At 40.8% G+C, this 17,792-nt stretch overlaps 1 protein-coding gene across 1 annotated transcript; it reads left to right on the top strand.

Moving 5' to 3' along the window:
* Positions 1–1,183: 1,183 nt before the first annotated feature.
* CBP (sarcoplasmic calcium-binding protein) lies at positions 1,184–16,650 on the top strand. The gene is made up of 6 exons (XM_022061120.2): positions 1,184–1,425; positions 5,616–5,705; positions 11,124–11,291; positions 12,701–12,841; positions 15,259–15,339; positions 16,269–16,650. Exons 1-6 carry the CDS (start codon positions 1,324–1,326, stop codon positions 16,416–16,418), a joined length of 732 nt encoding a protein of 243 aa, XP_021916812.1. The 5' UTR covers positions 1,184–1,323; the 3' UTR covers positions 16,419–16,650.
* Positions 16,651–17,792: the final 1,142 nt, after the last annotated feature.

The raw sequence follows: 17,792 nt of genomic DNA, 5'->3' as shown, positions 1-17,792 counted from the left end.
ATCTTCTTGGTAGTTGAAGTGTTTTCCATTGAAAAGAAATGAGCCAATATCTACAGCAATGAAAAGATACGTAAAGAAGAGTGTTGGAATAAATGAATTCATCTTATTTCAGAAAATTATCTTTGATAAAATTTAAATCTGTCAGATTACAACTTTAATGATACGAAGAAGAAATAAATTGTAACCATTTTGCCACTAGATTTGTATCCCCAATAAACAAACACGTCAGTGAAGGATGAAAACTCACAAAGAATGCATTTATAAAATGCATGAATACTCGACGAACGTACTTGACTTTAAAGTCAAAAGTGTAATAAAGGAAAATATTTCCAAAAGTACAAATAACCCAAGCACAGCTAGCATTGTCATGATCGCCTCATACCCAGATGGTCTAAAAATAATTACACGTACTGTGGGCGATAATAAGATTTGGGTTTCGATTGATGAAGCAACGGATGTCTGCGGCAGAAATGTAGCGAATGTAGTTGCTGGCTACACTGGGAGAAGATGAACCAGCGTTGAACAGCAATGATTTAACCCCCTTCAAATGTGCTCCGGTGATGTCGTGCGATGTCGAAAGGAGCTTCTAAAGTTACAAGACCATACTGAGCGACAATTGAAGAGAATTTTCATTCGAGACCTTGAAAATTCACATCATCATATATTGTAATGCTGCCAAGAAAGGACAACGAAGAAAGGTACGTAACATTTTGATTGTTGTTTATTTATTTATTTGTAATATATGAATTTTATATGCAATGAAAGGCTCTTCTTTTAAATTTATTTAATTTTTATAGGAGCACGTATTCTCAACATATCAAGTATTGTAATAGTTGTACATGCATATGTAAATAAATAACATGATTGAAAAACAAAACGGGTTTTTTTAAATTTTAGCGAATATTTTTTCATAACAAATTATGTCATATTTTGCCTTTTTGGGTCATATTTAACCATTTTTTGGGAATATTTCTAGTTTTTTTAGGTTATGAACATCCGAACCCTAGTGATGACTTATGTTTAATATCCGAAATTAAGGACTCTGCATTATAATTAGTTCGCCACAAATTTTCTTCTACATATTATCTTCTTCGTTATAACTTTCCCCCGGAACTCACGCAACCCGCGTATACTGCCCACACACGCGCATGCGTGGAAAGCTGGTGGTTTAGGACTAGGGATGTCTGAAGCGTGGTAGGTTCCCAACTGCACGTAGGCCCGGTCTCACAAAAGCTCGCTTGACATTTCAGACACTCAAGTGGTTGATCTTGAGTGAGAGTGAGGGTTTCTACTTCTTTGACGCTTGTTTCTTAATAAGAGAAAATGTTTTTGTCGTTATTTCGTGTGATTTTCCGAGCTACTAATGTTAAACGACCGAAGGGAATTTCAGCCACTACCTCTCCTGCTATTCAAGGATTCATTAAGGTAAGCAGAGTTTGAAGCCTCGGGCGGAGGTTACTGAAGAGGGTTTGAATGTAGTGTTCAATGACGATTCAGACAGTAAGTAGCATCTTTATGAATTCAGTCGCGGAGAGACGGCTGGTTCTAAAAAAAACATTTGATACGAAGTACATTTAATTGCAAAGTAAGGTGTATTATACCTTTGTCGAACTGCCATGAAACGACGGCGTATGTCGGGGCGTGGAAATAAAACCCCACGAAATTTTGTACAAGGTCACTGCCGCTTAACTCCGGGTAAAAGGCTCCGGTACCCGGAGGTAGGTTATCTGTCACCCAGATTTGTCTGGATTCATATATTATAACTAAAACGGGAATTTGCTTACAGTAACAGGGGTTTTGTAGTGGCGGAAGCCTTTACTATTCAAACCAGGGTCTGTTGCTGCTGATGAGAGGTTATCCCGTCAGGCAAAGGATTTTGGTTGGATGGTTCTCTGGGATTTGAACCCAGAGTGGGTGGGATCGCTTCGGCTGAAGGCCTCCCTGATTGGGGATGGCGGGCCGTGCCCCTTTTGAATTATACCCTGGCATTTTCATTACAACTGAGGAAAACCTCACTCGTTGCGCCGACTTGGCCGTCTTTTGGGGACAGCCTCGGCAGTTCCCCCTCGGTTGCCCTTGGGTGACCTCTGTCAGCCCTCGATCGGCACAAGTGCCTCCCGAGTTGCCGGACTAAGGGGTTCCCCACACCAGTTAACTTTAGAGTTGAAATTCACGGTCAGTTCTCTGATGTGGTCGGCGAACAGTGGAATCCCCAAATCCTCGTGAATTTGCCTGTTACTAACGTATAGGCGGGGGACATAAAACTTAACCACTCTCCGTTCATAATGTTTCTGGATCCTGAGCCAACTTTATCCATTTACCATCCTCACAACCCATCTCCCGAAGATCTGTCTTTGTATTATCCTCCCATCTCCTTCTTGGTCTACCCATCAATCGTTTTCCAGAAGGATTTCCCACAAAAACTCTGTATACATCCATTTCCTCACCCGTTCGTGCTATATGCCTAGCCCATCGGAGTCTCTTAGATTTCGCTATCCTCACTACGCTAGATGATCTGTACATTTCACGAAGGTTTTCGTCATGTAATATTATACATTACCCACTTATTTCATCCTTCCTAAGTCCAAATATCTTCCTGAGCACCTTGTTTTCAAACACTTGTAATCTACGTTCTTCATTAAAGGTAAGAGACCATGTTTTACGTCCATACAAGACAACAGGCAAAATTGTTGTTTTATATATCCTGGTCTTCGGTGTTTTGGATAGTAAACGAGATGAATCGAATAAAAACAAGAGTTTTATAAATGTATTCTACTCTTAATTTCATCATGGACCTCATTTATATTTTTTACCGTTGTTCCAAAATACTTAAAAATTTTGAAACATTTTCAAATGACGTGTTACTTATAATTATGTTCCGTCATTGATGATTATGTTGATCCCGAAACACGCTCATGTAATTTACTTCTGTCTACATTTACTTCTAGGCCTATTTCGTTGTTAGTCTGTAGGAGAATTTCTGCATTCTTGGTTCTGGTACCCACACCATCCCCCAGCAAATTGACATCATCAGCATTTCGGGCAAAATTAACATGAAACTTAAATTTCATTAATAAAGATGTATTGCTTGTATCAACGAAGTAGGTTTAACCTGAGAATGCGAGAACGTTTATGCATTTCCTAGTCACAAAGTCCGGAAACTTCGAAGCTCTTTCTTTGTCTCAATCTGCTTTCCAACTTAGTTTTAAAACGCGTCCTTAGCGAGGCTCAAGAAAGTCAGGGCAGAATTGAACCAAAGGGGATCATAAAGACAAATTTAACCTAAATACCACAAATATTATGAAAGTAAATGTAAAGTAACTGGTGCTTAATTAAAATAACTGCATATTTTTATAATTCCTGATTTAACGACACTTAGTTTCTCAGACTATTGAAGGGTAAGAAGGGCTTACGCTAAACGTAATTTGAATTAAATTAAATCGTTCTTAACGAGCATCATAAAACGACACGATGATTTTTGTGTTATGTGAAAGGAAGTGGTGGTGGCCTACTTTAAGTACAGACGAAACCCCAAGGACCTCTGTTAGGATAGGTGGTCCGGAATTCGAACCGGTACCTTATGAATGAACGTCTAGTATCATGTTTAATTATTTTCGAAAAGCTACCCTTTACTAATTGGGGTGGAAGAAGGTACCAGCCACCATGCCACACATCCTGAGTCCTAACTGATCTTATTAGCTGAGTAGATATGATTCAGTATCACCAGGTGTATTACAGCTTCATCTCCCATGTATTCTGACCCGCTGACCAACATTTAAACACACAACTCGCGTGACCTGTGACACACAAACATGACTATCAGTTCGTAAAACAAATGTTCTGGGTTGTGCACGCCTGCCTCGTATTCGGGGTCATGGGTTAAAGTAATACAAACGAAGGAAATCCGGTCAAACCCTGATCTTGACGAAGAGCTGACTATCAATGCACCAAAAATGTTCATAACAACTGATGCGGGCTTGATATGTGCTTTTCCACAAACTTTCAACCCCCCCCCCCCCACCCCACTTACTGAACGTAGCGGTTGAATGGTTAGAGCACGTTTCTGTTCAGAAGGTCTTAGATTCAAATCTTGGGCCCTGTTTCACAATATTTTCTGTACTAGTGTTCACCCAGTCCCAGGCAAATGCAAGCTTAAAATTCTTTTTACACCTCAGCAATTCATATGGACTCTTCCTGATGGCGTGTTCTTGAGCAAAATTAAAAAGCATTGGGGATAAAGCATCCCCGTTTCAGGTCATAGTGCACTGGGAAAGGATCTGACAGAAGTTTACCTATATGAACTCTACTAGATACCCCATCCACACACATCTTAATTAACCTAACAAGTTTCTTTGGTATTCCAAAGTCAAAATGCCACACAGTATCTCTCCTCTAACTGAGTCATATGCCTTCCTAAAGTCCTAAAATAGTTGGTGAACTGACCCATTATACCCCCACTTTTTCTCTAATATTTGTCGAATACAAAAGATCTGATCAATAGTCGACCTATTACAATGGAATCCACATTGATCGTTTACAATAATTTCATTCATAAATGGCGTTAACCATGCCAGAGGAATATTCGATAAAATTTTGTATGGCTACAAAAGAGAGATACCTCAGAAGTTACAGCACTCAGTTTTGTCACGTGTTCTAAGGATAGTAACAATTTATTCTTTCCACTGTTGTGGTAGTACTGTCTGGTTCCAAATTGAAACTATACGCTTATGTATCTCTGAGTGCAGTGTCCTACCACCTGCATGAAATAGTTCCGCTGGAACTGAGTCGATGCCTACAGATTTATAACGTTTTAATTTCCCAATGGCAATTTCAACTTCAATAAGGCTTATATTCAATTAAGAACTTTAAGATTAATTTGATGTTAAAACTGATACTAAATTACTAAATGATTTTATATGAACACAACTGGTACGGACTGATTCACACTGTGATTACAGTGAGTATTGCTAATTGTCTGAGGTACCTCTTTAATACAGGCATACCTCGGAGATATTGCGGGTTCGGTTTCAGACCACAATAAAGCGAGTCACACGAATTTTTTGATTTCTCAGTGCATATAAAATTTATGTTTACGCTATACTGTAATCTATTAAGTGTGAAATAGCATTATGTCTAAAAAAACAATGCGAGAACATTACGAGAATTACCAAAATGTGACAGAGACACGAAGTGAGCACATGACGTTGGAAAAATGGCGCCGATAGACTAGCTCGACGCAGGGTTGCCACCTTCAATTTGTAAAAAAAAAAAAAAAAAAAAAAATCTGCGAGGCGCAATATAACGAGGTATGCCTATATGTACCGTCTTTCAGGACTACGCTCTTGCATTTCAGGTGGATTTATGTCATTAAACTGATGAACATTCTTACATTTATTATTTGCACTCATGGGGACAATTAGGATTAAACTGAAAAAAAACTTTTGTATTCTAGATTCATATGATAAGCATCAGACTCCATTATCTATCAATGACAGTCATTGACCTGAAGAAGGGAGCAGAACCAGATGCTGAAACATTGTAACAGTATGTATTATTTGTGCCTCAGATAATGCACAGTGTAGATAATAAAAAATCCTCGTATCCTCGTTTTTCAGACAATCAACTTTTCATCGTTTTATTATGGTCATGAACATCCTGAGACGAAGATGGATTCTGATTCCGAAAAACAGAGTCAGATTGGAAAAGTAAGCATTCAAAGGGAAAAGTAAATTTGTCACTGTGTATTAATCTAATTACTTCTGTCCAGGTATTCTCATTCTGTTTTGCGCACGTCTAATTTATTAAACGAGTATTAAAAGCATAATTAGCGTGGTGAAATTTACGGGTCTGATGAATTAGGCCTTATATTTTTCTAAGGTTACTTACTAACTCTTTATAAACCGCATAGATTACATATAGTGGAAAACTATGAAAGATGAAATGCAAAGGATGAGGTCTATTTTATTATATTAGTCCTTAATTTACCGCGGTTAGAACGCTGGGCTTGTAATACTGGCGTCCCGGGTTCGATTCCAGGCGGTGCTCAGATTTACAACTTGTGTTGGGAAGGTCTAGGCATCACGGAGTATTACTCCGGGGTTTCCCCGGTTTCTCCGTGATCGCGACGCCTATCGTCACGACGTCAACACAAGACCCAGGAATGCGACTCGAACGATTTGGATAACATTGATTGCAACTTTAGGAAACCGACGCCTGGCGTCGCGACGCCGAACATTGCGACGCCCTATAATGGCGCCAAATTTATCGGAGATGAATTTAAATATCACTGCTGACGAAGTTAGAAAACCGACGCCTGGCGTCGCGACGCCAAACATTGCGACGCCCTATCATGGCGCCAAAGTTATCAAAGATGAATTTAAATATCACTGCTGACGTAGTTAGGAAACCGACGCCTGGCATCGCGACGCCATCCGCCGTCACGCCAGATGAAGCATACCACCCTTGGTATAACGTTGGGCTCGATGATAGAAAATCGTCGCCGTGCGTAACGAAGTTCTTGAAGGACGAAATTTTACCAAAGACACCAAACTAACCTAACCTAACCCAACCTAACATGCACTTAACTGCGCCATTACAACAAGCAAGAAATTTGAAGCCCTTGAAATAACACTGGCGAAAGAGTTGGAACATCGACGCCAGGCGTCGCGCCGCCGAGCATCACTACACCATCTGATGACGCAAAAGACACCGCAGATGTAGTTAGACGTCACTTAAGACAAGAGTAAAAAAGCGACGTCCGGCGTCGCGACGCCTACCGTCACGACGTCATCACAAGACCCAGGAATATGACTTGAACGATTTGGATAACATTGGCTGCAACTTTAGGAAACCGACGCCTGGCGTCGCGACGCCAAACATTGCGACGCCCTATCATGGCGCCAAAGTTATCGGAGATGAATTTAAATATCACTGCAGACGAAATTAGAATACCGACGCCTGGCGTCGCAACGCCATCCGCCGTCACGCCAGATGAAGTATACCACCCTTGGTATAACGTTGGGCACGATGATAGAAAATCGACGCCGTGCGTAACGAAGAGTTCTCGAAGGACGAAATTTTACCGAAGACACCAAACTAACCTAACCTAACCGAACCTAACCTAACATGCACTTAATTGCGCCATTACAACACGCAAGAAATTTGAAGCCCTTGAAATAACACTGGCGAAAGAGTTGGAACATCGACGCCAGGCGTCGCGCCGCCGAGCATCACTACACCATCTGATGACGCAAAAGACACCGCAGATGTAGTTAGACGTCACTTAAGACAAGAGTAAAAAAGCGACGTCCGGCGTCGCGACGCCTACCGTCACGACGTCATCACAAGACCCAGGAATATGACTTGAACGATTTGGATAACATTGGCTGCAACTTTAGGAAACCGACGCCTGGCGTCGCGACGCCAAACATTGCGACGCCCTATCATGGCGCCAAAGTTATCGGAGATGAATTTAAATATCACTGCAGACGAAATTAGAATACCGACGCCTGGCGTCGCAACGCCATCCGCCGTCACGCCAGATGAAGTATACCACCCTTGGTATAACGTTGGGCACGATGATAGAAAATCGACGCCGTGCGTAACGAAGAGTTCTCGAAGGACGAAATTTTACCGAAGACACCAAACTAACCTAACCTAACCGAACCTAACCTAACATGCACTTAACTGCGCCATTACAACAAGCAAGAAATTTGAAGCCCTTGAAATAACACTGGCGAAAGAGTTGGAACATCGACGCCAGGCGTCGCGCCGCCGAGCATCACTACACCATCTGATGACGCAAAAGACACCGCAGATGTAGTTAGACGTCACTTAAGACAAGAGTAAAAAAGCGACGTCCGGCGTCGCGACGCCTACCGTCACGACGTCATCACAAGACCCAGGAATATGACTTGAACGATTTGGATAACATTGGCTGCAACTTTAGGAAACCGACGCCTGGCGTCGCGACGCCAAACATTGCGACGCCCTATCATGGCGCCAAAGTTATCGGAGATGAATTTAAATATCACTGCAGACGAAATTAGAATACCGACGCCTGGCGTCGCAACGCCATCCGCCGTCACGCCAGATGAAGTATACCACCCTTGGTATAACGTTGGGCACGATGATAGAAAATCGACGCCGTGCGTAACGAAGAGTTCTCGAAGGACGAAATTTTACCGAAGACACCAAACTAACCTAACCTAACCGAACCTAACCTAACATGCACTTAACTGCGCCATTACAACAAGCAAGAAATTTGAAGCCCTTGAAATAACACTGGCGAAAGAGTTGGAACATCGACGCCAGGCGTCGCGCCGCCGAGCATCACTACACCATCTGATGACGCAAAAGACACCGCAGATGTAGTTAGACGTCACTTAAGACAAGAGTAAAAAAGCGACGTCCGGCGTCGCGACGCCTACCGTCACGACGTCATCACAAGACCCAGGAATATGACTTGAACGATTTGGATAACATTGGCTGCAACTTTAGGAAACCGACGCCTGGCGTCGCGACGCCAAACATTGCGACGCCCTATCATGGCGCCAAAGTTATCGGAGATGAATTTAAATATCAATGCAGACGAAATTAGAATACCGACGCCTGGCGTCGCAACGCCATCCGCCGTCACGCCAGATGAAGTATACCACCCTTGGTATAACGTTGGGCACGATGATAGAAAATCGACGCCGTGCGTAACGAAGAGTTCTCGAAGGACGAAATTTTACCGAAGACACCAAACTAACCTAACCTAACCGAACCTAACATGCACTTAATTGCGCCATTACAACACGCAAGAAATTTGAAGCCCTTGAAATAACACTGGCGAAAGAGTTGGAACATCGACGCCAGGCGTCGCGACGCCGAGCATCACTGTCCTCATCTAATGACGCAAAAGACACCGCAGATGTAGTTAGACGTCACTGAAGACAAGAGTAGAAAAGCGACGTCCGGCGTCGCGACGCCAGGCGTCAGTTTCTAACTTCGTCATCAGTGATATTTAAATTCATCTCCTATAACTTTGGCGCCATGATAGGGCGTCGCAATGTTCGGCGTCGCGACGCCAGGCGTCGGATTCCTAAAGTTGCAACCAATGTTATCCGAATCGTTAGTCACATTCCTGGGTCTTGTGATGACGTCGTGACGATAGGCGTCGCGACGCCGGACGTCGCTTTTCTACTCTTGTCTTAAGTGACGTCTAACTAAATCTGCGGTGTCTTTTGAGTTATTAGACGGTGCAGTGATGCTTGGCGTCGCGACGCCTGGCGTCGATGTTCCAACTCTTTCGCCAGTGTTATTTCAAGGGCACCAAATTTCTTGCGTGTTGTAATGGCGCAGTTAAGTGCATGTTAGGTTAGGTTCGGTTGGCGTCTTCGGTAAAATTTCGTCCTTCAAGAACTTCGTTACGCACGGCGTCGATTTTCTATCATCGTGCCCAACGTTATACCAAGGGTCGTATGCTTCATCTGGCGTGACGGCGGATGGCGTCGCGACGCCAGGCGTCGTGAGTAGTGATATTTAAATTCATCTCCGATAACTTTGGCGCCATGATGGGGCGTCGCAATGTTCGTCGTCGCATCTCAACAATTACTCCACTTTCATTATCATCTCGCAAGAAAAGTCCTTCATTTGGTCAGAGAGACACAGGACAACTATAAAAACTAAAAAAATTGTGGACATGATCTCCATATTCCATGTGCATGAAAGGAAATTTTAAGATAAACAGAGTTTAAAATTTCATTTATCAAATATGTTGGAACTACGAAGCCATGAAAATGATGTTCTCTACTGTTGCAGCTTGTAGTATTTTGGCTTTTTACCATTGTTTCGAACGAATATGCTACCTCCTTCTTCAGGGTTGAAATTAAACTATAAACATTTAATTACTCACTTCAGTTCTGAAAATGCAGCAAGACAATCACACAGCACAACCCAGAAGACCTCCACCAACATTCACCTTTAAAGCCAAGTGGTAACTATATGTACCACCTACTTTAACAGTAACTGTGCATTTTTTATTAATGGGTCTTGTTTCATTCTCAGTGTAAAGAGTGATTATTTCCAGCGTAACAAATTCATCTTCATAACACTGAGGTGTTTTCTTTGTGGTATGCAGCATTACAGTAGACAGTGGTAAAATCAGGCAATAAAGTAAAAACAACGCAAAACATAATAAAACAGGAGACACGAAAAATACTGGCCCCAGAAAAATCTGTCTTCAGGAAAGGTGTCTCCACCGAAAATGTGGCCTTCAAACTAACAATTTGTTAAAATCTATTTACCAGAAAGGTATTTTCTGCGATTTAGAAAAAGTTGATGATTGTGCAAATCACAAAATTTTGTTAACTAGCTTACATTTTTATGGCATTCAATCAACCGGTAAAAATGGTTCAGAACACGTCTAACAGAAAGGAAACAAAAGATCAAACCAAAATCACCTGAAAATAACAAAAAATTGTTCGGAAACTGGGGAACAATTAAACATGGATTTCACTACGGGTCAATTCTAGGGTCCTTGGTCTTTGTAATAAAATTGTGATGATTTCAGTGCAACATCAAACAGTTCTCTCTTATGAGTAAATGGTTTACTGCTAACAAACTGGCCCTAAATCTAAAATAAATATAATGAAATTTATAACAAATAACTCACCAAAATACGTTTGTAAGCACAAAATCCCTGGATTTGCAAACTGATAACCACTTTATCTGGACAAATCATATCGATAAACTGACTGGGATACTGGGAACGACCCGTTCTTCAAGTTCCTGAGCACTGCGGGTCCCAACTTCTCGTTGGCTTTGATCTATAGACATTCGGTAGGACTCCTTGGACGAGGGATCGGCCCGTCGCAAGGCCTCTACCTGTACACAGGACACACAGACATCCATGGCTTGAGTGGGATTCGAACCCACGGCCCCAGCGACCAAGCGACACAAGGCCCACGCCTCAGACCGCGCGGCCACTGCGGACCCCTGATAAACTGACATCTAAGTTAAACAGAACATGTCAGCTACACTGACAGTCAACTCAGCTAATTTTTCCTATTTTCACTCCATACTAAAGTATGGAATAATTCTGTCTCTCTAATACAGCAACAATTTCTTAAATCTTTTAGGGAAATGGCGAGTTCTGGCGCCGCAAAATGAGGACTTTCCATGGTATAATTGACATCAATAAGGATGGCGTCGTGTCCTACGACGATTTCGTCATTCTGGCAGAGAGATTTGTCAATTTGGGACATCTGTCAGAAATTCAGCAGAGGGAATTTCAAGATGTACTTCGGGTAAGAAAAGCCTTTTACGACCAGCTGACTAACGGAGTCCGTCTTGAGAAGCTAACAGCACTAGTCAACGAGCGTTTAGTAACATGATTCTGCATTAATTCTGACACGCTCATTGCAAATTTGGACTTATGAGATCTGCATCTGTCACAATTTAGATAAGAACAGTAAAGAAAAAGCTGTCTCACTATACACCATGTAGGCATTTGGGGGGAGGGTCTACAGCAATCAGACCAGTGGACATAAAAGCTAAGTGCTCAATTGAATGCAGTGAAAGTCCAGTGAGGTGTTATATAACTATGGTTTTGTAAAGTACACACCTTTTATGATCTGTAAAAAAACCATAATCTTATTGATTTGTATTATTATACGAATTAATTTGTTTTGCCACTGATAATGACCTCTTGAAGTCAAAACACGTTTGGCATTATTATCCTTCAAAAGTGTAAACAGTTTTGTTTGTATGCATGTTTTGTTTTATATTTACAAAAAATACTCTTAAAATTAAGAGACAGTAAAATATATTTTCAGAGAGATGCTTTGATTTCCTTAAACTGTAGCTGGGATCGTCTCTTATATTAATACAGCAAATTAAAAATTATTGGAGCAACTGTGAACTGATTTGAACCAGTTCTTTAATTATCATTTTGGGTTCAATGTTTATGTTCATATTAAAGGTTATGTTCAAAGCCTTGTTTACAACTGAATTAGATTCTATACCAAGAACTTAACAAGCTTAAAAAAATGTAAAAATTAGGGTAATAACTGATGAAGAAAGGCATACCAGTGAGAACTATGATGCGTAGAAACTTTGTTATATTTGACGTCCTACCATAAATAATAAAAAATGGCAGTCCTACAAACTTATGAGGTAACAACAACACTAGAGTCATTAACATTCTGTGTGGTAAAATATTAAAATTCATTAAGATAGTTTTTTGTAGAATATAACAAAACAAAATGGTGTCCGTGGGTAGAGTCTGTGCTGTTGATCTTCTGGGTAGTATGGACTATTAGGCAGAGACTGATGTTCCTTTTAAATGTTGGTATCTACTTACAAGTCCACACTACCCAGAACAACACTGACACCTTTACTACTACAAGTACCTCAAGCCTTAACTTCTTCTTCTTCAATGGCTCTCTGGTCCGTATTCGGTCCATGGCCTCCTCGATCCTCCTCTTCCATTCTGTCCTCTTGTTAGGTCCGTCTGTCCGAGGCTTTGATCGAGGTCTCGAAACATCTTCCTCTTTACAGTGCAAGGTTGTTTGCCTTGCGACCAACCCCCAACCTGGAGGACCAGGGTACCTGTCTTAGTCTGACCTCTCCCTCTCGACCAATCTGGCTAGGGAGGCCCTACCAGTAGCCATGCTACCGCTGAATAATTTAATCTCAGTGTTATGGATGGTTGCAGGAAGTATGGGAGAAGCAGTGGGGTGCTGTGGATCGCTATAATTTGGTGACAACGGAGCAGTACCTGCAGCACATGCAACATGTTCTCAGTGACAAGTACCTCAATAGGAAAGCACACCATTTCCTGCCCTACTTGTTCAAGGTGCACCACATTATATTCACTTAACCTAAAATAAGATTTCCTTTTCTCATTACGTGCCGTAATAGACTGCCACATGGTTACGTTTACCACCAGTACCAATGATAATACAGTAAAACATCTCTAAGTTGGACACTTGGGGTTCCATGAAAATGTGTCCAACTTACAGAGGTGTCCAAGATACAGAAATCAGATTGTGGTCTAATGACAATATAATCTATTTACTTACATACACTAACTACTGCAGGCTTACTTGAATTAAGAATTAATGACAATGGTATTAATAATAATCTTTTGAAGCCCACTCCGATGCATTGCACATTACACCCCAGACTCAATAACATTTTCTAAAGTTTATTCCACCAATTTCCGCTTCCCCATCGCAAAAAGAGAAATTCCATTTCTGTTAACACAGTCAGAACTCAAATGCAAGCACAGTACGGACGGAGTTAAAACTGCGTCTTCTGCAATACTGTAGTCCAATTAAGGGTTCAGCAAAAGACCAGTTAAACACTTGCAATGCATTCCAATGATGAGTTCAATGTCCATAAAATAATCCTCCAGAGAGGAGGCATTCATCAGTCAGAAATTCAAAATATGTAACTGAAAAAGTTTCCCTGAAAAGCATCGAAGCATGAACCTGTCCAAGTTACAACAAAAGTGGTGTTCAAGTTCCAGGATAAAGGGGTGTCCAAGATATAGGGTATCGTGGACATGTAAAATTATAGGATATTCGCCGGTTCCAATTAAATGTGTCCAATATAAAGGGATGTCCAACTTGAGGGGTTTCACTGTACTAAAAACAACATTAAGTACAGTAGATATCCTACATAGCAGCAAATCATCCAGAACTGACTACTCATTATTCACTTGACTGTCATGTTACGATGCTCACAAAAGTTCACCACTCGACCCTATCCTCTGTCAGTTGATTCTAGGACATTGCCCCGAATGTAATTTCTGAAGACCCATTTTAATACTCATCTTACCTGTTACTTCCTGTTTCATAGGCCTAGATATTCTCCTCAGATACCTTCAGACTATGTTCCTTGATTAGAGTAAGAAACCCAGTTTCACACCCACACAAAACAAGTAAGAATTATATTTTAATGCAATGCAAACAAAATTGAGTTGGAAAGCCAAAAGGGAAGAAACCATTCAGAAGACCTAAGCATAGATGGAAGGATTAAATTAAAATGGAACTGATAGAAATAGTGTTGGAGGGAGTGGACTGGACTCATGTGGCTTAAGATCTGGACCCGGTGGTGGGTTATTGTGAACACAATAATGCACATCTGAGTTTCAGGAAGAAAACAGGGAATATCCTAATTAGCTGAGCTCACCATAAGGTTCTCAAGGACTCTTCGCCATGGAGTTAGTTAATGTTTAGCTTTTTACACAGGACATGGGAGGATAAAAGATTCTGGACTCAGCAGTAGCAAGCATTTTCAAAATTTAATCTGCTCCTAATGTAATTACAGGTCACCCTTCTGAGTTATACCTACTGTTCACACTCGTACTCTGATGAGCACAGTTATCAGGCAATATACCATATATTGTTTTACTTCATATAAAATAAAAAAATTCTTACATCTAGCAGAAAAAAAAAATTGCTACGCTGCAATTTAAGAGGAACATTTCAAGTCCACAAACTGTTACAAGAAAATGAACATATTCACTGCAATGAGAACATCAACTCTCATGCAATATAACTGCTGCAGTTATGTAACCATTAATCTCTAACATATTCCAGATCAGGAACTTGCATTTTTCTTTCTGATTTTAACCATATTTTTGTGGAATATGTAAAAACTTAAAAACAACGAGAAATAGCCAGTGCATAGGTTAGGGGTAGTTCTTGATTTGAACATGAACAGGTTTCAGATTTAAATTGTAGTAAAAAAATAACTTTTTAGGTTGGCAATGACAATGACAGTGGTAATTTCTTTTTTTTTTCGTATCCAGTACACACCATTCGGCATGGTGTGCATTGGTGGTTAGCAGGATTCACGACCCTTCAGTACATGGGTTCGATCGGGACTGCAACATTTAACGCTCCTGCTGTGACCCTCCTTTTTGCGAGATGATGATGAAAGTGGAGTAATTGTTGGGATGCCGCGGAGAAACCGGGGAAACCGCGGAGGAAAACTCCGTGATGCCTAGACCACGGCCTTGCTCAACACAAGTTGTAAATCTGAGCACCGCCGGGAATTGAACCCGGGACCCCAGTATTACAAGCCCACAGTGGTAATGAAATTACATGCAGAGCAACTATAAGATTTGTGAGATTTTAGGATCTCGTTGCGGCAAGTATGAAGATGCTGTGATGGTACATGGTTGAAAATTACCGGTTCACATATTGAAAAGCGGTTGTCCTGGTGGTTTCTGAATTATTCTATAATACAACTGTTGTGTTTCAGGCTGTGGATAAAGACAGGGATGGAGTAATATCAGTCGAAGAGTTCAAACTGTTCTTTGAATGTTTGGGGCTGGAAGACAAGGTACGAACAAGTCTCCTTCTATACAACAGTATATTCTGGGAAGAAAATAATACATTTATTATTTGCACTTCAGACACGTAAACAACATCCACATTATTAATAAGTCAAACAGGCCATATTTGTATTCACCGCTGTGAGAATATTAAATCCTACTTAGTACGGAGGCGATTAGTGTTTGGTGTTAGCACGATACTGTACCACAGTGGTCCCCAACCTTTTTGTGCCTACGGGTACATTTGAAAGTTTATGGGATCGTGGCGGGCACCAACCAATTAACGAAGCCAAATTTTCTTTTCTCTGGACAAATAAGACATGGACACCAAATAATACGCAAAACAACACAACGTTTAATGATACAAGGAACCGTGCAATCAAAAATACGTACTTTTATAAGTACAATTATTATTACTCAAGTGGGAAGTTAGTGCGATGTTTGGCACTGCATTTCATTGGCCAGTTTTTCAAATTTGGGAGTGTAGGATGATGTTGCTGCTTGCAAAGAATCGTCAAGATGGGTGTCAGTAAGTCGAGATCTGCGCTTTGATTTTATAATGTTTGTGGTTGAACGGCCTTCATTATTCAGTATAACCTCTTTTCGTATCAACGTGCGCACCCAAAAAAGCCTTGGCGGACGCCATGGCACCCACGGGCACCGCGTTGGGGACCAATGCTGTACCATTTTATATAATACCGTAAAATACTTATTAAGCAACATGTTGAAATGATGAGTCGTCAATCTCAAATAGAATTACGAAATATCAGTTCCAAGGAATAAGACTTATGAAGAGCTCAAAACAAATGAGTGTTCTGTTTTGCAGACGAACAACTAGTGAGAAATATGGCAAAGGAATATTCAAATGAATTTCCCTGGCTAATGTGTTGTCAGTGTGCCATTAAACAGAAACTCTGATTTTGTTTTCTGTCCGCAGGATGCAGTTCACAGTTTTACAGCAATAGATATCAACAAAGATGGATACTTGAGCCTTGAGGAATTTGTTAAGCTTGGTCGAGAATTTTTCCTGACAGAAGACGAACACAGTCCTAGTAAAGCATTCTGGGGCCCACTTGTAAACCCATAAGAGGGAAAACATTTCATTTGAAGTGCAGAACTTCTGAAACATATCACACTAATTTTTACATTTTTGTAACGCGAAGTCTTTTATTCAAGTGATGTGGCACTTGTAGTTTTTAATAATAATTTTATACTTTATAAACTTTTAAGTATAACATATTGAAAATTAACACTTTCAGCTCTGAAGTATTTTTAGAATTGAGGAAATAAGTATTTATAATAACGTGCATAATGTAACATATAAAAGTTACATATTTTTATTTCTCTAGATTATAAATACTTATGTGATGAAAATGATGTCATTTTGTTCTTACTAAATCAATTAAAAACTGTCATCCTTGAAGCTAGAAGGACTTAAAGAACAAATAAATTATGATTATGATTATGATGAGTAATAAAATGGAAGAATAAAATAAATGACATTAAAAAAAGTAACATTAGGCACGATAGAACATACACAACTTTAACACTCTGAGCTTTATGACAGTGGCGATGACAACTACTACTGCTGCTACTACCATCACTGCTGCCACAGCCACCACCACCACCATCATCATAATATTAAAACACTAAAGTACTAAAATTCATGTTTTATTAATTTAAACTTACCTAGATCTTCTACAAATGATGTGGATATGTTACAAACCTGTTTCTCTTTTTTCTGGTCTTGACCTCGGATTTTGTCCTCATTGCATTTTATACCTCTCCTGTTAGTACCTGAATAACCTCTTCAAGGCCTGTTTGGATCTCTTATGTCTTCTTCCTGTGTTATGCTTTATTTTCCATACAAAATACTTGTTCGCGCCATTTGAGCCGACACATTAATGAAACAAAGAGAATAAAGCTTCTACGTAGGCTACGGCACCACAGTTAATGCGGCTACGATTTTGAGAAATCACGTGCTTACAGATTTACGTAGGGCAGTCAAAAAGTTCCCGAAATTGTGGTGTAGCACTGTAATGGTAGGACATATGACAACGCTTACCTAATCACCTTCAAAGCAGGACCCTTGCGCACACACACACTTGCTTCATCGATCCTGCCATTGTTGGAAGCACCGGCAGAAGGCTTCGTTTGGAATCTTCCGGAGTTCGGCCATCACATTCTATTTGATGTCCTCCATGGTTGTGAAACGCGTCCCCTTGAGGCCCATTTTCAGAGTAGGGAACAGCCAGAAGTCAGTCGGAGCGAGATCCGGAGAGTATGGTAATTGAGTGATGACGGAAATGCTTTTCTCGGCGAGGAATTGCTGCATAACAAGCGATGTGTCGAATGCGACGGCCAAACTCCAGAAGATTCCAAACAAAGCCTTCCGCTGATGCTTCCAACATTGATGGAGCAGGTGTGTGTGTGTGCGCAAGGGTCCTGCTTTGAAGGTGAT

Source organism: Zootermopsis nevadensis, unplaced genomic scaffold, assembly GCF_977971745.1.
Source record: "Zootermopsis nevadensis isolate Lab colony 2312 unplaced genomic scaffold, Znev_1.0 Znev_ptg000002l, whole genome shotgun sequence".
NCBI classification, from domain to species: Eukaryota; Metazoa; Arthropoda; class Insecta; order Blattodea; family Termopsidae; genus Zootermopsis; species Zootermopsis nevadensis.
This window is presented reverse-complemented; position numbering and strand designations above follow the sequence as displayed.